The 24,969-nt window shown below is 34.2% G+C and overlaps 1 protein-coding gene across 4 annotated transcripts in view; it reads right to left on the reverse strand.

The window, feature by feature from the left end:
* LOC136043391 (caspase b-like) overlaps positions 1 to 24,710 on the reverse strand; it is a 128,098-nt gene extending 103,388 nt beyond the window's left edge. The window contains exon 1 of one of the 4 annotated variants that reach the window (XM_065728316.1): positions 24,080 to 24,710. In XM_065728316.1, coding sequence (XP_065584388.1) covers positions 24,080 to 24,182 — 103 coding nt within the window. In that variant the 5' untranslated portion in view covers positions 24,183 to 24,710. Of the gene's footprint in view, positions 1 to 23,803 lie in introns of all 4 variants that reach the window. The other 3 variants (XM_065728303.1, XM_065728311.1, XM_065728306.1) reach the window with 3 other exon arrangements.
* Positions 24,711 to 24,969: the final 259 nt, after the last annotated feature.

Raw genomic sequence — 24,969 nt, forward strand, 5'->3', positions numbered from 1 at the left:
TTAAACCTGGTGTAGGAATGCTAATTGTGATTTCTATTATTCTTAATGGTAAAAATTAACTGCGATAATTACTTTATGAGACTTTTGATAAACATCCTCAAAAACGTTGAACATGGTGCTAATATGACAGCAAGACTGTCCATTTCACTTACAACCTAGTAAGGAATAAACCAAGGCCCAGACCCACGCTTTCAAGTGTCTTTAAAATAAACTGGTAAGTGACAAAACAATTCCACTTCTATCTGATTCAAGAATCTTAACCATCATATAAATTAGTCTTAATAGTAAAATGCTGTTTCCAAAACAAACTTAAGAAACTTTAAAAAAAATAGCCCAAAACTCCATAAGAATAGCACCTGATATCGAAAGTTGTTGCAGTCCAAAACAGTCATACCATTAACAGTCATAGTAGCAGCAGAAGCAGTAGTAGTAGACTTAGGAGTAACAGTTATTGAGTAGTAGTAATGTTTCAACTTAGTAAATCCAGCCGTCTCTGAAGTGTTTCTGATTAGCCATGTTGTAAACATGCATGAGACCATTTTTTCAAATTAGTTTTGGCATTCTTGTCTATAATCTTTGAAATTTTCAATTTTGTTTAATTTGCCATTCAAGAGGTTTTTTTTTTTACTTGTGCCATTTTGACGACATGGATACATTTGAATTTTTTTAATTCAGCATAGCAGAGGTAGTAAAAGCAGTAATAGTAAAGTTCGCAGCAGTAGAAAGAGCATCAGTTCCCATTGCAGTGGCATTAGTAATAGTGATGAGACAAATGGGTTTCTGCCTTACCTAGATCACCCTATCAATTTACATTATTTTCAATCCATTTTAAATCATTTTAATATCAAATATTGCATATATTGAGCATTTTCCACCTCCTACATTCAACATGAAAACATCCTCTTGGAAATCATATTTGGTCTCATTTTTATACTTTTAACAATGTGAATACGGATTCTAGAACCCAGCTAGATCAGCTTATTAATTTACTCCATTTTTAATTGAGTTCACAGCACTTTAAATGAAGATTTCTGACATTTTTACAATTTCTTATCCTGAGGCTTAATATCAATATAGGTTTTGTAAAATAAATAATATATATATATATATATATATATATATATATATATATATATATATATATATATATATATATATATATATATATATATATATATATATATATATATATATATATATATATATATATATATTAGCTGTTGGGGTGGCGCTTCGCGCCACCCCAACACCTAGTTGGTGGGGGCGCTTCCTGACACCCAAGCCCCGCTGCGTGCGTAAGTCGTTACGCGCCATATCAGTTACCTGCCATTGTAGTTTTGTCCCTGTGCCCCAGCTGTGAATATAGATAAAAGAGAAAAGATTTCTCTTTTCGTTATATATATATATATATATATATATATATATATATATATATATATATATATATATATATATATATATATATATATATATATATATATATACGTAAAACTTGCTTTTAACTACGTAAAACTTGCGAATATACAACATTCTTTGATGTCCCATTGTCTCTGCATATAAATAGATTGTCAGGTTTAACGACTCTTGAATACCGGGTTTACCGACTCCGCGTCACCCCAACACCTAGTTGGTGGGGGCGCTTCGCGCCCCCCCCCAAGCCCTCCCCCGCGCTCGTAAGTCGTTACGTGCCATATTACTTACGCGCCATTGTAGTTGTGTCCCTGTGTCCCACCTGTGAATATAGATAAAAGAAAAAATATTTCTCTTTTCGTTATAGACATATATATGTTTTTAACTACGTAATACATGCCAATATACAACATTCATCGATGTCCCATTGTCTGTGCATATAAATAGATTGTCAGGTTTACCAACTCTTGAACATGCAACATAAAATTGTCCATGGGAAAAACAATCCGTATTCAGATCTATACCTCATTATTTTAATGATTGTCCTTGAACTTTGTTGATGGTGATTGCTAATCGAACATTCCCTGTGTCCCGGTCGTCATTTATATTCCCAGTATCCCGGTCGTCATTTGTGTCCCAGTGTCCCAGTCTGTAATTTATCTTTGAGCGTCCCGTTCGTCATTTATATTCCCTGTGTCCCGGTCGTCATTTGTGTCCCGGTGTCCCGGTCTGTAATTTATAATTGAATGTCCCGGTCGTCATTTATATCTCCCGGTCGTTATTTGTGTCCCAGTGTCCCAGTCTGTAATTTCTCTTTGAGTGTCCCAGTCGTCATTTTTATTCCCTGTGTCCCGGCTTTTAGTTTTCTTTTTCTCCTTTATTTTTCAGTTTTTTCCTGTTTTTATTTTTTTTTTCTTTTTCAGTCTAGTTTTTTTTTAGTTTTTTTATTAGTTTTTAGTTTTTTTTCTTTTTAGTTTTTTTTTGTAGTTTTTTCCTTTTTTTTAGCTTTTTTAGTTTTTTTCTTTTTTAGTTTTTAGTTTTTTACCTTTTTTGTCTTTTTTTAGTTTTTTAGCTTTTTTAGTTTATTTAGTATTTTCTTTTTAGTTTATTTTTTGTAGTTTTTACCTTTTTTAGTTTTTTTCTTCTTTTGTATTAATGCTAAAGCCAAGGTTCAAACCTGAAGCCTCTCGGACCTAGAACCTGAAACATAACGCTTTACCAGCTCAGCTACTTCGGCTTGAATACATTCGTTTTGAGCAGCTTCCTCGGGTGTTGCCATTGTAGGTTCTTCAGTCATTTTACAATTAGAAATTTCTCTTTCAACGATCTTCTTACAATTAAAAATTTGTCTTTGAACGATATTCTTAAATACCTGTGTCTTGGTCGTCATTTATATTCCCTGTGTCCCGGTCGTCATTTGTGTCCCGGTATGCCAGTCTGTAATTTCTCTTTGAGTGTCCCGGTCGTCATTTATATTCCCTCTGTCCCGGTCGTCATTTGTGTCCCGGTCTGTAATTTCTCTTTGAGTGTTTTTTCTTTTTAGTTTTTTTTAGTTTTTTACCTTTTTTCTTTTTTCAGTTTTCTTTTTCTTCTTTATTTTTCAGCGTCACTATGAAATGCATATTGCCGAACCTTTGTTTTTTTTAACTAGAATCTGGTAGGCATTGATGACCGAATCCAAGTCAAAATCCCAAACCCAATCATCATCGCTATCATTTTCAGTTTCGATATGTTTTGACTCTCGCTGTCCAGGTGGATTTTCATCTAACTGCGCGGTTTTACGTTCTTTAGCCGCAAGCCTGTTTTCTTGCTGTCTTTGTGATTCCTCGGTACGCTTTCTTTTCTTACTTTCTCTATCAGCCGCAAGTTTTTTGGCATAGACTCTTTGAGCAGCTTCCCCGGCTGTTGTCATTGTAGGTTCTTCTGTCATTTTACAATTAAACATTTTTCCGTCCACGATCTTCTTACAATTAAAAATTTGTCTTTGAACGATTTTCTTAAATACTTTGAATGACGTCATCGTCATAACAAACATGACGACAATTAACTTCATGAAGACATGACATCACTCGACAGACCCACAGACAAACAACTTATTTTTATATAAATAGATATAGATATCCCGGTCGTCATTTGTGTCCTGGTATCCAGTATGTAATTTCTCTTTGAGTTACCCGGTCGTCATTTATATTCCCTCTGTCCCGGTCGTCATTTGTGTCCCGGTCTTTAATTCCTCTTTGAGTATTTTTTCTTTTTATTTTTTTTTAGTTTTTCACCTTTTTTCTTTTTTCAGTTTTCTTTTTCTTCTTTATTTTTCAGCGTCACTACGAAATACATATTGCCGAACCTTTGTGTTTTTTAACTAAAATCTGGTAAGCATTGATGACCTTATCAAAGTCAAAATCCCAAACCCAATCATCATCGCTATCATTTTCAGTTTTGATATGTTTTGACTCTCGCTGTCCAGGGGGATTTTCATCTAACTGCGCGGTTTTGTGTTCTTTAGCCACAAGCCTGTTTTCTTGCTGTTCTTGTGATTCCTCGGCACGCTTTCTTTTCTTACTCTCTCTATCAGCCGCAAGTTTTTTGTCATAGACTCTTTGAGCAGCTTCCTCGGCAGTTGCCATTGTAGGTTCTTCAGTCATTTTACAATTAAATATTTTTCCGTCCAAGATCTTCTTAATATTAAAAATTTGCCTTTGAACAATTTTCTTAAATACTTTTAATGACGTCATCGCCATAACAAACATGACGACAACTAACTTCATGACGACATGACGTCACTCGACAGACCCACAGACAAACAACTTATTTGTATATATATAGACTAGCTGTTGGGGTGGCGCTTCGCGCTACCCCAAAACCTAGTTGGTTGGGGCGCTTAGCAACCCCCAAGCCCCTCCCGCACACGTAAGTCGTTACGCGCCATTGTAGTTGTGTCCCTGTGTACCACCTATGAATATAGATAGATTTATATATGTGTTTTGAACTACGTAAAACTTGCGAATATACAACATTCTTGCCTTTCCCATTGTCTGTGCATATACAAAGCCTTATGCACTTATAATGATGTCATATGCCAACGCTCTTTTTACAAACAAACAAACATACATACACACAACTCGTTTTTATATAGATAGATAGATAGATAGATACAATACAAATTAACTGCGTAAAACTTGCGAATATACAACATTCTTCGCTGCCCAATTGTCGCTGGATATAAATAGATTGTCAGGTTTACCGACCCTCGAACATGCAATGTACAATTGTCCATAGGAAAAACAATCATTATTAAGATCTATACAACATTTTTCTAATGATTGACCTTGAGCTTTGTTGATGGTGATTGCAAATGCTAATCGAATTGGGAATTGCAATCTTTTAAATTGAAAAGCCAGATCCGTTATAATCATGGGAATGCGAGGAATAAGAACAGCCTCACCCTCAAAAGTCCCTGTCAAAATTGAGGCCTCTATTACGTTTTCCATTGTTTTTTTTTACGGCAAGTCGCGTGCCATTGCAAAGCTTTGGTGGGTTGATATTTTTTAACAGTATTATTGGTACGCCTATTTTTAGTTGTAGCACATGTGGTGGAAACCCTGAAAGATCCAAGGAATTTAAAAATTCAGATGGATAATTAACCGCCTCATTTGGTTCCAAATCTGTGTCGACTGACTTGTAAAGGACTGCCTGGTCTCGAATCTTGGTCAAAACAATATTGTTGATTTCGTGGACGTCTATATGTTTGGGTGCAAGAATCGCTCTTTCACTTAGCCATTTATTATTTTTATAATTGTTTAGAATATTCGGAAATACTTTTTCAATCAATTCATTTTTGGACGTCACTAAATTACAGAATTCAGCAGGTAGTTGTATACGTCCTGAAATTGAGTCCACTGGGAGCTTTCCGTTTCCAATTGCCAGCAATTGATCTGAAAATGTTTGACCAGAGTCATCGTTTTGCAATCGGACCCGCAAATTTGTAGTTAATTTTAATGTTTTTACGTGTGCCCATAAATTAGAATTTTTCAGGCGAGCATTCATTTCGTCTGAAGGGGTTGATCTAGGTATTATAAGTAATGTTTGCCTGACATCTCCCACAAGCAATATTAATGTGCTGCAAAAGGGTTTCGAATTCCCTCGCAAATCTTTCAAACATTGATCCAGAGCCTCGAGCGATTTTTTGTGTGCCATTGTGCACTGGTCCCAAATAATAAGTTTGCATTGCTGCAATACTTTACCCATCCCAGATGATTTGAAAATATTGCAACTGGGAGTTTCTGTAGAATGCAAATTCAGAGGCAATTTCAAAGCGGAATGAGCAGTTCTTCCACCAGGCAGCAACGTTGCGGCTATTCCGGATGACGCAATTGCCAACGCTATATCATTTTTTGATCGAATTGATGCCAGAATCAGTTTTATCACAAAAGTTTTACCAGTACCTCCTGGCGCATCCAAAAAGAAAATTTCTCCAATGTTGTTATCGACACAATGCATTATCGGATCATAAATGTCTTTTTGTTCCGACGTTAACTTAGAAATGTTATTTTGTACATACGACAATAGATCACTCGTACTGTAACTTTGTTCACGATCCAATTCTACACATGTCGAAACAGCAGCGGTACGATTAGGTGAAGGCATTTCAAAATCCTGAAGAGGTTTGTTTGCCATACATACGCACAAATCTTTTATAATAACTAGAGTGTTGTTATAAATTTCTGATGTAAAATCAAAAGTCTTATCCGAGGTCTCTAACCATTTTCGATGGAGTATATCTTCGGACATTTTTGATTCATATTTTTCCCATAACTCTGTAGGAGCTGATGGAGAGCAAGCTGTTAGTATGATGCCAAACAATGCACGAATTTGACTTGGAGTTGACGTTTCGCACACGTCATTGATGCAGTTATCCCAGTGTTGGTCATTCTCCAATAATATCAGAGCTTGGCATGCACTACGGTAAGTTTCATGTATAGTACCGTTTACAGTTCTCAAATACTCAAAGGATGTCGGACCGGGTACATTCACCAAAAGCAAGCGTAGAAAGAAGCATTCATGTTGATTGGGGTGAACGGTGTAGAGTCTTCCTATCGTGGTATCTTTGAAGATGGTAGGTTTGCCGTCGACTGACTTACCCTGTTTTCGACGTTCAAATACTTTATTTTTGTATTCCACGTGTAATACGAAGGCACTTCAGTATACAGCAGTTTTTGTGCAAAAGAATCATTTTTGCATAGCGAAAAGAAAGCAGTTAACTTTGTATCCGGTGGATTCAGGTCTCTTTGTTGCACGTTGGATTCCGAAAAATAAACACGTTGGCCATTCTGTAAATGTACCGCTAATTGAACAACAGCTGGACTACGTTCAAGTATCGGAAATGAAAGAATTCGCCAAACAGTTTCATTACTGCTTATGTATCTTCCAGCCTGATATTGTACGATTTCGTCGATATCTTTGATTTCGGACTGCAAGCCAAAAACTGCCATGTCACTGCCTTTGTTGACGTATTTACATATATATTTGATTGCCTTTACTGAGTTACAGTATTCAACGTTTATGTGTGCATTAAATGTTTTTGATAATAATGGGGAATATGGAACAACCCACTGGTTATCTACTTCGATGGTGGTACCGTTACGCTTCTTTATTATTGCTGTTTTACCGCCATCTTCAGTAGATCTTCTTCTATATTTTGGGTAACCATCATTGCCAGTAATTGTGTTGGATACTAAAAGTCGAGGTTATTGCTTTGTGCACCTTCCTTTGGTCATGCATGGTGAATTTTCATTCAGTGCACCGCAAGGTCCATGTATCATATTTTTTACAACAATATCATATAACACCTTATCGACATTTTCATCAGGTATTTCAGCGGAAATCACATCATCAATTTCGTTAGAAGTAATTTTATAATGTAGCCAGATTAGTATACGTGCGTGTGGCAAACCTCGTTTTTGCCATTCCACTGAGTACATCCAGCATCGCACTGACCCAAACACTTCAAGTTTTACTATGTAGTTTATCAGTGATTTCAACTTTTGCCGGAAGACACGGGCCGTAATGTCATGTCTATGAACCGCCGATTGTCCTTGAAGTAAAAGCTGCTGTATCTCGTCCCAAGATTGATTAAATGTAAATGTAATAAATAAATCGGGACGACCATAGAGACGAACATACGCAGTAGCATCTTGAGAATATTCATGCATATGACGGGGACTGCCAGCATATGACGAAGGTAAAATCGTTAATCTTCCAACGTTTGTGGTATTACCGTCATTTACAACTGCATCTCGCAAATGAATGTATTGTTCAGAGCGGAGCTTGGTCTGATTCAGACGGATATATAGCAAACATTCTGATTCAATTTTTGCATACATATCAACGACGTATTGGTGAAACAATTGACGGCATTTTAAACTATAATTGTCTTCATCCTGCCGAATCATTGGAAGGTGCACAAAGCAATATCCTCGACTTTTAGTACCCAACACAATTACTGGCAATGATGGTTACACACAATATAGAAGAAGATCTACTGAAAATGGCGGTAAAACAGCAATAATAAAGAAGCGTAACGGTACCACCATCGAAGTAGATAACCAGTGGGTTGTTCCATATTCCCCATTATTATCAAAAACGTTTAATGCACACATAAACGTTGAATACTGTAACTCAGTAAAGGCAATCAAATACATATGTAAATACGTCAACAAAGGCAGTGACATGGCAGTTTTTAGCTTGCAGTCCGAAATCAAAGATGTCGACGAAATCGTACAATATCAGGCTGGAAGATACATAAGCAGTAATGAAACTGTTTGGCGAATTCTTTCATTTCCGATACTTGAACGTAGTCCAGCTGTTGTTCAATTAGCGGTACATTTACAGAATGGCCAACGTGTTTATTTTTCGGAATCCAACGTGCAACAAAGAGCCCTGAATCCACCGGATACAAAGTTAACTGCTTTCTTTTCGCTATGCAAAAATGATTCTTTTGCAAAAAAAACTGCTGTATACTGAAGTGCCTTCGTATTACACGTGGAATACAAAAATAAAGTATTTGAACGTCGAAAACAGGGTAAGTCAGTCGACGGCAAACCTACCATCTTCAAAGATACCACGATAGGAAGAACCCCAATCAACATGAATGCTTCTTTCTACGCTTGCTTTTTGTGAATGTACCCGGTCCGACATCCTTTGAGTATTTGAGAACTGTAAACGGTACTATACATGACACTTACCGTAGTGCATGCCAAGCTCTGAATTTATTGGAGAATGACCAACACTGGGATAACTGCATCAATGACGCGTGCGAAACATCAACTCCAAGTCAAATTCGTGAATTGTTTCGCATCATACTAACAACTTGCTTTCCATCAGCTCCTACAGAGTTATGGGAAAAATATAAATCAAAAATGTCCGAAGATATACTCCATCGAAAATGGTTAGAGACGTCGGATAAGACTTTTGATTTTACATCAGAAATTTATAACTACACTCTAGCTATTATAGAAGATTTGTGCGTATGTATGGCAAACAAACCTCTTCAGGATTTTGAAATGCCTTCACCTAATCGTACCGCTGCTGTTTCGACATGTGTAGAATTTGATCGTGAACAAAGTTACAGTACGAGTGATCTATTGTCGTATGTACAAAATAACATTTCTAAGTTAACGTCGGAACAAAAAGACATTTATGATACGATAATGCATTGTGTCGATAACAACGTTGGAGAAATTTTCTTTTTGGATGCGCCAGGAGGTACTGGTAAAACGTTTGTGATAAAACTGATTCTGGCATCAATTCGATCAAAAAATGATATAGCATTAGCAATTGCGTCGTCCGGAATAGCCGCAACATTGCTGCCTGGTGGAAGAACTGCTCATTCCGCTTTGAAATTGCCTCTGAATTTGCATTCTACAGAAACTCCCAGTTGCAATATTTCCAAATCATCTGGGATGGGTAAAGTATTGCAGCAATGCAAACTTATTATTTGGGACCAGTGCACAATGGCACACAAAAAATCGCTCGAGGCTCTGGATCAATGTTTACAAGATTTGCGAGGGAATTCGAAACCCTTTTGCAGCACATTAATATTGCTTGTGGGAGATGTCAGGCAAACATTACTTATAATACCTAGATCAACCCCTGCAGACGAAATGAATGCTTGCCTGACAAATTCTTATTTATGGGCACACGTAAAAACATTAAAATTAACTACAAATATGCGGGTCCGATTGCAAAACGATGACTCTGGTCAAACATTTTCAGATCAATTGCGGGCAATTGGAAACGGAAAGCTCCCAGTAGACTCAATTTCAGGACGTATACAACTACCTGCTGAATTCTGTAATTTAGTTACGTCCAAAAATGAATTGATTGAAAAAGTATTTCTGAATATTCTAAACAATTAAAAAAATAATAAATGGCTAAATGAAAGAGCGATTGTTGCACCCAAACATATAGACGTCCACGAAATCAACAATATTGTTTTGACCAAGATTCGAGACCAGGCAGTCCTTTACAAGTCAGTCGACACAGATTTGGAACCAAATGAGGCGGTTAATTATCCATCTGAATTTCTAAATTCCTTGGATCTTTCAGGGTTTCGACCACACGTGCTACAACTAAAAATAGGCGTACCAATAATACTGTTAAGAAATATCAACCCACCAAAGCTTTGCAATGGCACGCGACTTGCCGTAAAAAAAAAACAATGGAAAACGTAATAGAGGCCACAATTTTGACAGGGACTTTTGAGGGTGAGGCTGTTCTTATTCCTCGCATTCTCAAGATTCCCACGGATCTGCCTTTTCAATTTAAAAGATTGCAATTCCCAATTCGATTAGCATTTGCAATCACCATCAACAAAGCTCAAGGTCAATCATTAGAAAAATGTGGTATAGATCTTAATAATGATTGTTTTTCCTTTGGAAAATTGTACATTGCATGTTCGAGGGTCGGTAAACCTGACAATCTATTTATATGCAGCGACAATTGGACAGCGAAGAATGTTGTATATTCGCAAGTTTTACGCAGTTAATTTGTATTGTATCTATCTATCTATCTATCTATATAAAAACGAGTTGTGTATATGTATGTTTGTTTGTTTGTAAAAAGAGCGTTGGCATATGACGTCATTATAAGTACATAAGGCTTTGTATATGCACAGACAATGGGAAAGGCAAGAATGTTGTATATTCGCAAGTTTTACGTAGTTTATAACACATATATAAATCTATCTATATTCATAGGTGGTACACAGGGAACAACTACAATGGCGCGTAACGACTTACGTGTGCAGGGGGGCTTGGAGGGATGCGAAGTGCCCCAACCAACTAGGTGTTGGGGTTGCGCGAAGCGCCACCCCAACAGCTAGTCTATATATATACAAATAAGTTGTTTGTCTGTGGGTCTATCGAGTGACGTCATGTCATCATGTCTTCATGAAGTTAGTTGTCGTCATATTTTTATGGCGATGACGTCATTCAAAGTATTTAAGAAAATCGTTCAAAGACAAATTTTTAATTGTAAGAAGATCTTGGACGGAAAAATATTTAATTGTAAAATAACTGAAGATTTTACAATGGCAACTGCCGAGGAAGCTGCTCAAAGAGTCTATGCCAATAAACTTGCGGCTGATAGAGAAAGTAAGAAAAGAAAGCGTGCCGAGGAATCACAAGAACAGCAAGAAAACAGGCTTGCGGCTAAAGAACGCAAAACCGCGCAGTTAGATGAAAATCCTCCTGGACAGCGAGAGCCAAAACATATCAAAACTGAAAATGATAGCGATGATGATTGGGTTTGGGATTTTGACTTAGATAAGGTCATCAATGCCTACCAGATTTTAGTTAAAAAAAAACAAAGGTTCGGCAATATGTATTTCATAGTGACGCTGAAAAATAAAGAAGAAAAAGAAAACTGAAAAAAGAAAAAAGGTAAAAAACTAAAAAAACTAAAAAGAAAAAATACTCAAAGAGAAATTAAAGACTGGGACACAAATGACGACCGGGACAGAGGGAATATAAATGACGACCGGGACACTCAAAGAGAAATTACAGACTGGATACCAGGACACAAATGACGACTGGGATATCTATATCTATATATATGTAAATAAGTTGTTTGTGTGTTCTGTCTGTCTGTCGAGTGAGGTCATGTCATCATGTCGTCATGTTGTCATGAAGTTAGTTGTCGTCATGTTTGTTATGACGATGACGTCATTAAAAGTATTTAAGAAAATCGTTCAAAGACAAATTTTTAATTGTAAGAAGATCGTGGACGGAAAAATATTTAATCGTAAAATGACTGAAGAACCTACAAGGGCAACAGACACACAACTTTCGAGTTACATCATGTCATCATGTCGTCATGTCGTAATGAAGTTAGTTGTCGTCATGTTCGTTATGACGATGAGGTCATTAAAAGTATTTAAGAAAATCGTTCTTAGACAAATTCTTAATTGTAAGAAGATCGCGGACGGAAAAATGTTTAACATAGGGAATATAAATGACGACCGGGACACTCAAAGAGAAAGCGACCGGGACACAAGGAATGTTCGATTAGCAATCACCATCAGCAAAGCACCGCTACACAAATGACGACCGGGACACAGGGAGTATAAATGACGACCAGGACATAAATAAAAAAAAATTAAAAAACTAAAAAAAGGTAAAAACTACAAAAAAACTAAAAAGAAAAAAAAAACTAAAAACTAATAAAGAAACTGAAAAAGCTAAAAACCTAAAAAAACTAAAAAAGAAAAAAAAGAAAAGGAAAAAAATGAAAAATAAAGGAGAAAAACAAAACTAAAAAAAAACTAAAAAAAGGGGAAAAATACAAAAATTTATTTCATCATATACCATTTCAAAAACGAATGTATATACAGACCGGGACACAGGGATACAAATGACGACCGGGACACAGGGAATATAAATGACGACCGGGACACAGGGACACAACTACAACGGGGACGCCAGGGGGCACAGGGGGATATATAAATGACGACGGGGACACAGGGAATGTTCGATTAGCAATCACCATCAACAAAGCTCATGGACAATCATTAGAATCATGAGGTATAACTAAAAAAACTAAAAAAAAGGTAAAAAACTAAAAACTAAAAAATTGACCAATTCAAAAACGAATGTATATACAGACCGGGACACCGGGACACAAATGATGACCGGGACACCGGGACACAAGGAATATAAATGACACCCGGGACACTCAAAGAGAAATCACAGACTGGGACATCGGGACACAAATGACGACCGGCACACAGGGAATATAAATGACGACCGGGATACAGGGACACAACTGCAACGGGGACGCCGGGGGGCACAGGGGGATATATAAATGACAACGGCAACACAGGGAATGGTCGATTAGCAATCACCATCAACAAAGCTCAAGGGCAATCATTAGAATCATGAGGTATAGATCTGAATACGGATTGTTTTCCCATGGACCATTATATGTTGCATGTTCAAGAGTTGGTAAACCTGACAATCTATTTATATGCATAGACAATGGGACAGCAAAGAATGTTGTATATTCGCAAGTTTTACGTAGTTAAAAACACACATATATATATATATATATATATATATATATATATATATATATATATATATATATATATATATATATATATATATATATATATATATATATTCACAGGTGGGACATAGGGACATAACTACAATGGCGCGTAACTAATATGGCGCGTAACGACTTACGCGCGCGGGGGGCTTGGGGGGGGCACGAAGCGCCCCCTTCAACTAGGTGTTGGGGTGGTGCGAAGCGCCACCCCAACAGCTAGTCTATTTATATAAAAATAAGTTGTTTGTCTGTGGGTCTGTCGAGTGATGTCATGTCGTCATGAAGTTAGTTGTCGTCATGTTTGTTATGACGATGACGTCATTCAAAGTATTTAAGAAAATCGTTCAAAGACAAACTTTTAATTGTAAGAAGATCGTGGACGGAAAAATGTTTAATTGTAAAATGACTGAAGAACCTACAATGACAACAGCCCGGGAAGCTGCTCAAAGAGTCTATGCCAAAAAACTTGCGGCTGATAGAGAAAGTAAGAAAAGAAAGCGTGCCGAGGAATCACAAAAACAGCAAGAAAACAGGCTTACGGCTAAAGAATGCAAAACCGCGCACTTAGATGAAAATCCACCTGGACAGCGAGAGTCAAAACATATCGAAACTGAAAATGATAGCGATGATGATTGGGTTTGGGATTTTGACTTGGATTCGGTCATCAATGCCTACCAGATTCTAGTTAAAAAAACAAAGGTTCGATAATATGTATTTCATAGTGATGCTGAAAAATAAAGAAGAAAAAGAAAACTGAAAAAAGAAAAAAGGTAAAAAAAACTTTTACGTAGTTAAAAACATATATATGTCTATAACGAAAAGAGAAATATTTTCTCTTTTATTTATATTCACAGGTGGGACACAGGGACACAACTACAATGGCGCGTAACTAATATGGCGCGTAACGACTTACGAGCACGGGGGGGGGGGGGCTTGAGGGAGGGGGGCTTGGGTGAGGGGGGGGGGCGTGAAGTGCCCCCACCAACTAGGTGTTAGGGTGGCGCGGAGTCGGTAAACCCGGTATTCAAGAGTCGGTAAACCTGACAATCTATTTATATGCACAGACAATGGGACATCGAAGAATGTTGTATATTCACAAGTTTTACGTAGTTAAAAACATATATATATATATATATATATATATATATATATATATATATATATATATATATATATATATATATATATATATATAAATATATATATATATATATATATATATATATATATATATATATATATATATATATATATATATATATATATATATATAACGAAAAGAGAAATCTTTTCTCTTTTATCTATATTCACAGGTGGGACACAGGGACACAACTACAATGGCACGTAACTGATATGGCGCGTAACGACTTACGCGCGCGGCGGGGCTTGGGCGGCAGGAAGCGCCCCCACCAACTAGGTGTTGGGGTGGCGCGAAGCGCCACCTCAACAGCTAATATATATATATATATATATATATTATATATATATATATATATATATATATATATATATATATATATATATATATATATATATATATATATTTATATATATATATATATATATATATATATATATATACATATATATATATATATATATATATATACATATATATATATATATATATATATATATATATATATATATATATATATATATATATATATATATATATATATATATATATATATATATATATATATTTATATATTATATAATATATATATATATATATATATATATATATATATTATATATATATATATATATATATATATATATATATATATATATATATATATATATATATATATATATATATATATATATATATATATATATTGTCCTGGCCGAGTGGGTTGGTGCGCTGGATTCGAGATCCCTTGTCTGAGAGGACGCGGGTTCGAATCCCGGCGTATCCAATTCTTCAGTTTGGGACGGGGGTCAGTGGCCTGACTCTGTAAGCTTAGCCAGAGTCGACCCAGCTCTAAATGGGTACCTGGAGAAATCTGGGGAAGGTAAACAGGAAGGGTTTGCGAATGCACAGGATGGCTGGCCCCCAACCCCCCATTGCACTTCCTGGCTGAAGGGCCAAGAAACGGAGATCAGCACCGCCGGTATGGACTGTAAAGTCTAATGCCGTATCCTTTACCTTTATCCTTTACCTTATATATATATATATATATATATATATATATATATATATATATATATATATATATATATATATATATATATATATATATATATATATATTTATTTATTTCACAAAACCTATATTGATATAAAGGCTCAGGATAAGAAATTGTAAAAATGTCAGAAATCTTCATTTAAAGTGCTGTGAACTCAATTAAAAATGGAGTAAATTAATAAGCTGATCTAGCTGGGTTCTAGAATCCGTATTCATATTGTTAAAAGTATAAAAATGAGACCAAATTTGATTTCCAAGATGATGTTTTCATGTTGAATGTAGGAGGTGGAAAATGCTCAATATGTGCAATATTTGATATTAAAATGATTTAAAATGGATTGAAAATAATGTAAATTGATAGGGTGATCTAGGTAAGGCAGAAACCCATTTGTCTACACTGTTTTTTTTGTTGTATGCCTGTATATGAAAACATGGATTTCATCTCTGCAAGTTCATGCTCAAACTAACAAAAAACACATTTGTGAAACAGCTAGATGAGCCGGTTTTTATTTGGATTCAATAACCAACTTTGCATATTTGCAAGCAGTGCACTGTTTTAAGTTTGGCACTTAAAGAATCATTTCTCTTGCAATTTGTTTTGGGTTAAACCACCCCCTTCCTGGACTAGAAAGTTCTTATTGCAGTAAAATAAAGCTACATTTTTTTGAAGATGTTCAAACATGAAATCATATGCTAGGGCTATCTTGCGTCAAAAAACCATTTTGAATTTTACGCATTTCTTTGAATCTAACAGCTATTTTATAACTTACAAATCGACAGTGGTGACTTTAATACTCGTTGGTTACTCTGAAATAGTTTCTAGATTGAAAAATTCCTCGGAAGCTATAGGCTTACTTTTATATAGCCCATTTGCACGGAAACTATAGACTCTTATAGGCTAATTTTATTTTAATATTTTATTCTAATTTATAGGACATTTTTTTTAAACTAGAAAACATCTAGAAAAACTAGACTAAAGGTAATGTCTCCTATCTCTTCTAGTTACCAGAATATCATTAGTAATTTATTGAAAAAAAATAACCTTTAAAGTTTTATCTTTTTGATTGTAGTAAAACTGTATTGATGGTTTAACGAATATCAATACATATTAATTGATAGTTCCGCAGGTTTTTTTTTATTGATCTTAGTTGTAAATGTGATTTTTTTTTTGTAATATCATAACAAAGAAACACTGCTCGAATACAATAAATATTAAGTAAAACAAAAATAAAATGTTGTTTTTATATGAGGCTTATTGGGAAAGGGAAGCTTATTTGAGGTGCCGTCTCTAGAGAATTTATGAGCATTACCATGAAACTTTTCAGTTAATGTTGTAGTGTATATTGGACCTAATCAAAACAACCTATGCGAATCCAGGCTATCAAAATAAGGAGACAAAACAAACAGGAAGGCTTCATCAATAGGTTAGTGCATGATACAAACCTTTTGCAAAAGGAAATCAGACCCCCTGTTCAGATTGCATTACCTGTCCATTTGTATCATCAGTTTAAGCAGCCAATTTCCTATTGACAATTTTAGTGCTATGGGTGTCAGCTCATCGTATTACGAAACGAAGATCCTGGAGCGTAACACTTCGGTTTCAAACATAAAAAATATTGAAGGATTGGAAGGAACTCTTAGCATTCAATATATAACTTGTTAAGTATATTACAATGTCTGTAGGATCAATGGTAGCGACACATCTCACGTCATGTGCATAATTGTTTCTTTGAGGCCACTGTTGAGATTTTGAACAGTACATGAGATGAAAAAGTCTGTTACGTCAAGACAGACAACTGGAAGAATTGAATCCTCATCAAGGATCTCAGACAGACACTAGAACAAACAAAACTTCTGCACAATCCACAACGAGCTTCGATTCTACATCGCTTGAAAAATATTGACATTTGCTGTAGAATATGTCCACACTTTTTCCTGCAACATTATCTAGCTAGCAGAGAGCTGTGGCCTAGGTGCTTGTTGATACTCGGCTTCGCTCTTACATAGGGAAAACGTTCATTCTTTTCACACCCATAACAGATATGAGACCAAGTGATCCCATTTCTATCTGCCCCATACTCAGCTTCGTTTGTGAACAGTGTTCTACATAAGATATGACTTAGGTACTGACATTCAATCAACCACTTTGCTTGAGAGCTCTTACTATTATTGTAGCCGATCGGGATGCAAGTCTAGTCAAAAATATAGTTTTTTGGTTATGTGGCTTCCAAACACTCATGAGGTACGTTGGGGCTGTTGGACAGCTTTTGGAAGCCTCTGGACTTCAGGGCATGTTGGAAATACTCTACATTCGGATTTGAAGTTCAATTATCCAGATAAACTGGAGGATTTTTGCCTCTCAGGTAAGATAAACTGGAGGATTTTTGCCTCTAAGGCTTTTTCAGCTGCAACGGCGATGACAAGAACTGTAGATTTCTTGTTTCTGAACCTAGACCTGGACGACTATGAAAAGGATCCCCAATAACTGCTGTGAAATCTTCATGTGACATTGATCCACTGGCTTCATTTGCCAAATCTGCACCTTTATCTCCTAAGACAACCCATCCCAACTCTTCCACTATTTGTGAATATGTTCGACATGAATGATTAATTCATATCGACAATTTAAAGTGTAAGAGTAGTTTGCTAGAAATTCATTGTTCAACCTAAAAAGGTAAACGAAAGCTTACGTTCAAATAAAGGTGATTTTCATAATTACCGTAATATGCTGCCCTATTATACATGCCAATTTTGTTACTGTGCTTATTTATATGGAAGCACGAATTTTACCTCCACAAAATGAACAAATCTAAATTTCAATTTTACGTTGAAATAAAAGTGATTTTCATAATTAATGTGATATATTATCCATTCTAAGCCCGAATTTTACCTCCTGAAAATCAAACTCAACTCAAGAGTTTGTGAAGAGTTTAAGAATTTACTAACAAAGATGTCACCACCCCCTCTCAAAAAGGCAGAGCATTTTTCATATTTTCTTTTTACTGTATTTTTAGTATCCCTCCTAAGACTTTTAATCTTTCAGATTTTAATTTATTTTATCTGAATTCAAAAAAATGAATGATAACTTTCTAACAAGAGTAAAAAACATTCACTAACTGGCAATAAAGATAAGAAATTTTTATCATCCGCTAATCACTTATGACGTCCCAAAATTAAACCAGGAAAATATTATCCCAACTAAAGAAAAAAGGCGTTTTTCCAACCTGGACTAAAAAGATATCTTCTGAATCTGGGTAATGGAAAAAAGTAAGAATGACACTAAAATAAAGTAACTAGAGATCCCGAATAAATTTACAATTTTCTTCAAGACACAAAATGAATGAAACTGTCTTACCAATTTATGAAAAGCATTCCAGTCAGACTGATAATTAGTCAGAGGTTTGAGATCTTAATAGAATCGAAATCGGTACCTAATCTTTCCACGAGCTCCAAAATGGACTTGAATGTTACCCATTCACTTTAATCAGCTCCTACTTATATTGAATTTTTTGAGAGTAAATTCTTATGCATCAAATTGTGAGAAGGAGTAATAGTAATGGAAAAAAGGAACTAACTGAACATTGAAATTGCATGAATTTCGAGTTTTTTTCATACTTTTAGTTCCAAGTCTTTTAATTTTCAGATGAAAATAATTGGTATTAAATAAACTTTCCAATGGACTATGAGGTAACCTTCCAAAAAAGGTTTGTTTTTTTGCATTTTCGAGTTCTGAGACTTTTTAATCTTCAGATTTAAATAAATTTCTAAATAAAACTTCTTAATATTCATTCACGTTAGTATAAAATTGGAGTGTTCTAAGGCCTTTATAGTTAAGATTCTGACATCTAAATCTTAAGAAATCCAAGAATTTTTGGGGTTTTGTTTCGAAATTCGTCAATTATTATTTTTGTCTTTGACAACAGAACCCTTTTCAATTCAAGATTTGAAAATAATTCTCATCTTTTCCTCGTCACAATGTTGTATTTTCAAATTCTTGGAACTAAAATTTTGGCCTTTAAAATACTTTTCAATTGAAGAATTTAACAAAACTTTTTGTTGTTGTGTTCTTCCAATGACTATGAATTTTTAGGTTTTTTTTTAACCAAAGATTTTACATTCCAAGAATCCCAGCTTTTTTCAAAACTGAAGACTTTTTACGTTGGTTATGACAATAATATTCTTCAATTTAAAAATTTTAAACGAATTTTCCTTTTTCGTTATTTTGTCTCTTTTAAGGGTTAAAACTGAAGTGTTAAAATTAAAAGGGTTTAAGACCAGCTGATGACGGTCACATTGTGTATGTAATTACAATATTTAGAGATTTTGTCATTGTTTTCATTGCCTAATAAAATGATTTGTCCCCATTTGGACTGTTATTTCTACGTCATGAAAAGAAATTATGGCCATCAGAAATACTTATGCCTTCAAAAATCTACGTCTACGTTTTACACCTACGTCTTTCACGTATTAAAAATCGAAAGTTTTTTTTATATTTAAACTTAGTTTGTTAGTTTTTGGCCCCAAAACTCTAATAATTTTCCACCAAACCATTTTAACCGCATTGAATTTTCATAATTTCTAACTAAGCCCTATATTCTTCAAGAATCTAAGCTTCTTTTTATATTTTCACAGTTTTATGTTGACTTTTGTCAGTACAATAGATACCAGTCCAAGAATTTTAACATATTTCACTTTTCTTCCTTGTAATGGCTTTGAATTTTTAAGTTTTATAATTAAAACTTCACTTTTCAAGATTCAATGCAATTTTAAAATTAAAGGGTTCATATGTTGTTTTGAAGACAGAACACTTCATGTTCTAAAAATATTTGGAAATTTTGCATCATCAATCTACTTGAGACATTAAATTTCTAAGTGTTTATAACTAATCGGTTCATATTTCAACATGTTTCAAGAATCATAGTTTCGCAACCTCTATTTTGATTCAATTTGATATATATATATATATATATATATATATATATATATTATATATATATATATATATATATATATATATATATATATATATATATATATATATATATATATATATATATATATATATATATATATATACATATATATATATATATATATATATATATATATATATATATATATATATATATATATATATATATATATATATATATATATATATATAAATATATATATATATAAATATATATATATATAAATATATATATATATATATATATATATATATATATATATATATATATATATATATATATATATATATATATATATATCAAAAGTAACTATGATCCTGCATGTTGTCAAAACAAGGCTAATTAGAAACATCTCAGAAACAGATAAGGGTATTAGGCTGACGCTTTCAAGGTTTATATTACCACTATTTCCGCTACTACGAGTAGAATTGTTACTACTGCTGATAATGGGATTCATTAAAAGGACATTTATTTTAGTAAAGAAACTTCCAATCAATGTTGCAGCACCTAAGCAATTGAATTTATTAAATTGGAACTAGTTCAAAGGCAATGACGGGTTGCAAGATCATGCTCAAGGGGAGGGGGATTTAATCCTTCTCTATTTAAAAAGCAACTGCCATGAAAAAAAAATTCCTAGAGGAACAGTCTGAGGTGAGTAGAAAAGGAGTTTTAGATTTTCATCACTGCTACAAAAGTGTAATCTATTAAAAAAAATCACCAAGCTCTATGAGTGTAAAGAATATGCCATTCCATTCCTAATCACATTGACATTCCTAATCTTAGGTTTAATCCTAGTTTTGATCTTCGCACATATCCTTTTTCTAGTACTTTAGTCACCCGGGACATTGGCCCACGTTCAATAATCCAGTTGCCAGAGAAAAATGTATGGCTTTCCGTTTAAAAGAATTCCTTATTATCTTTGAACTTGTTCAAAAAACAAATTATACTTAAAAAAGTTCAAAAACCAATTTGTGCAGTTCCCTGACATACACAAGAAAAACCCCTCCCTTGAAATGATGTTGATTTTATTCTTTCAACTCTATTATTATTTCAAATCTTATTCCGAAGAGTTAAACATGTCTTTTAAGTCTATTCAATAGTTGGCACCAAATGCTGGACATAATCTTAAAAATCATGCCTTCTTTTCTGAAATTTAATTTATAATTCCACTAAATCCTAGGAATTTTTTTATTCTACCCCTTAATTATTAGTGATGGCAAGAATAGCTCCCCGTCTGTTTTGAGAGTATTTTTCTATGTCAAACAGTTCGTGGTAACGAACTGTAGTAAGGAGCGACCCGGCTCAATAGTAACCAAAACTCCAAAAAATGGAATTTTGATACGAATACCTACATCAAAAGAATCGAATTTTAATGCTGATTTTAAATATATAAGTTTCATCAAGTTTAGTCTTACCCATCAAAAGTTAGAGCCTGAGAGAATTTGCGTTATTTTAGAAAATAGGGGGAAACACCCCCTAGAAGTCATAGAATCTTAACGAAAATCACACCATCAGATTCAGCGTATCAGAGAACCCTACTGTAGAAGTTTCAAGCTCCTATCTACAAAAATGTGGAATTTTGTATTTTTTGCCAGAAGGCAGATCACGGATGCGTGTTTATTTGTTTTTTTTTTGTTTTTTTCCCAGGGGTGATCGTATTGACCCAGTTGTCCTAGAATGTTGCAAGAGGGCTCATTCTAACGGAAATGAAAAGTTCTAGTGCCCTTTTTAAGTGACCAAAAAGATTTGAGGGCACCTAGGCCCCCTCCCACGCTAATTATTTTACCAAAGTCAACGGATCAAAATTCTGATATGGCCATTTTATTCAGCATAGTCGAAAAGCCTTATAACTATGTCTTTGGGGACGACTTACTCCCCCACAGTCCCCATGGGAGGGGCAACAAGCTACAAACTTTGACCAATGCTTACATATAGTAATGGTTATTGGGAAGTGTACAGGCGTTTTCAGGAGGACTTTTTTGGTTGGGGGAGGGGTTGAGAAGAGGGGGATATGCTGGGAAACTTTCCATCGATAATTTCTCATGGGGGAAGAAAATCTCCATGAAGGGAGCGCAGGATTTACTAGCATTATTTAAAAACACAATGAAAAATAAATATGAAAAAGTTCTTTCAGCTGGAAGTAAGGAACAACATTAAAACTTAAAACAAACAGAAATTATTACCCATTTGAGGGGCTCACCTCCTCCTAATACCTCGCTCTTTACGTTAAAGTATTTTTAGTAATTTCAAGTATTTATTCTACGGCTTCTGTGATTCTGGGGTCATTCTTAATGAATTGGGACAAAATTTAAGCTTTAGTGTAAAGAGCGAAGATCTGACAAGGGGGCGAACCCCCTCATATATGTAATAGAAATATGAGAATACAAAAGTTCTTTACGTAAGCTAATTTATAAGTTACGTAAATCTTTTGCTATTAAAAATATTCGTAAAAAATTAAAAGTTCTAGTTGCCTTTTTAAATAACCAAAAAATCGGAGGGCAACTAGGCTTCCTCCCCCCGCTCTTTTTTTCTCAAAATCATTCGATCAAAATTATGAGAAAGCCATTTAGCCAAAAAAAAAAAAATGCAAATTTCGTTTTAATTATTCCTCTGCGGAGAGCCAAAATCAAAACATGCATTGATTCAAAAACATTCAGAAATTAAATAAAAAAAACCAGTTTTTTTAACTGAAAGTAAGGAGCGACATTAAAACTTAAAACGAACAGAAATTACTTCGTATATGAAAGAGGCTGCTTCCTCATCAACGCCCCACTCTTTACGCTAAAGTTTTTTACTGTTTTAAAAAGAAGAATTGAGAGACAGAGTCAAACTTTAGCGTAAAGAGCGGGGTGTTGATGAGGAAGCAGCCTCTTTCATATACGAAGTAATTTCTGTTCGTTTCAAGTTTTAATGTCGCTCCTTACTTTCAGTTAAAAAAAGTTGTTTTTTTTTATTTAATATCATAATAGATTGTACCCACCTTTCTACGGCTATAGAAGTTTAAAAGTTTCGTTAGGCTTAGGCATCACAAACCTCAAGAGGAATTTTTTAGGGGGAGTGGGTTTTGTTTTCAGAATTTTAAATTTAAAGAAAAACATATCGGGAGGAAGAATTTGCTTTATAAGCAGGTAATCTACCTACCGCAGGATAATTTATGTTCACTTTATACTAAACTTCTATTCTTTATTTTTATTCGAAAAAATTTGTTATTGGTAAAGGTCGTGGTTGCAGGAAAAATTGAAAAAAACTTAAAACACTTCAAAATTTAAAGTAATAAAGTTTTAAAAACTTTAAAATTAAAAAAAATTAAGGCATGGAGTGTTTTTTTTTTTTCGTAGTTGACAGAAAATCTGTTAAAATTAGGAGACTAAATTTTTAAACTACCGTTATAATATTAGATGCCAAAGCAACGGCAGTAGTAATTTGGATACTTGTAAATTATACTGACTACGCTCAAGAAGTGAAGTAACCTAATTAATTATGAAATATACCAAAATCTGATGAAAATATAATACTTTACTAGCAAAATTATAGAAGCAAAAGTAAGCCGCCCACGACGCATTATATTAAATATATAACTGAAACACCTCTATATATTAAATATTTAGTTAAAATATACCTGCATAGTAGTCTACCTCACACAGACTAAGCTGATTATCTCCGAGTGCACACAGAGAAACCGGTTTTAAACAGATTAAGAACAACAGTGCTTATGGTATCATACCAAAGTATCTGAATTTGAATTGATGAGGCTTAAAATGGTTGAAGAAGATATGCTATGTTAATTTTGTTAAGAATGCTCTAATAATGGGCTTTGCTATTCGTTTGACCAGCTGCTTGCCTCTGGAGAAAAACGTCTACTAAAAAATAATTCAAACAGTCACTGAATTCAGACCTTCAATATGTTGACACGGCCCAAAATATCCCTTTTTCCTGAAAAATTTTGTATTATTCACACAAGTTGTTTCTTGTATTATAAAAACAACTGATATAAACATATAAATATCAAAGGTTCACTATAGACGCTCCCGAATAAAACACTGAAGATAAGGCTGATTAAATAAATTCTTAGACATTCTTTTCCTGATAATAAGGCAGCACATGATGTCAATTAAAAATATGCATAAAACTTTTTCATGAAACTCTAATTAACCCTTAATATAATTAGTTGCAGTTTGAAACTTTAAGCAACATTCTATAAGGCCAATTGAGAGAATTAACGGTAAATAGAAAGTAGTACTAGCCATTAGAGACATAAACTCAGTAGAAACTTTAATAAGCGAAACGACTGTAAATCATAATATTGATTCAAAATAAAAAGTAGTACGATATTTAGTTACTGATAAAAAGTTCTAGCATAAGAAAGAGTATGTTTGTTTTGAAAAAAAGTAAGCCACACAAAAATGGTTTATGATCCTCTTGAAAGTGATGAAAACAAATGAAATATCGAAGAGATTTTAGCTCAAGATTCTAGTCTCTTATCTATAAAAATAAATTTTCCTTATTTTAGTAACCATTTTATATTAGTCAAACAGTTCGTGATAACGAACTGTAATAAGGAGCGATCCGGCTCAATAGTAACCAAAACTCTAAAAAATTGAATTTTGATATCAATAGCTACATCAAAAGAATCGCATTTTAATGCTGATATTAAATATATAAGTTTCATCAAGTTTAGTCTTACCCATCAAAAGTTACGAGCCTAAGAAAATTTGCCTTATTTAGGAAAATAGGGGGAAAAACCCCCTAAAAGTCGTAGGATCTTAACGAAAATGACACCATCAG

Source organism: Artemia franciscana, chromosome 2 (assembly GCF_032884065.1).
Source record: "Artemia franciscana chromosome 2, ASM3288406v1, whole genome shotgun sequence".
Classification (NCBI taxonomy): Eukaryota; Metazoa; Arthropoda; class Branchiopoda; order Anostraca; family Artemiidae; genus Artemia; species Artemia franciscana.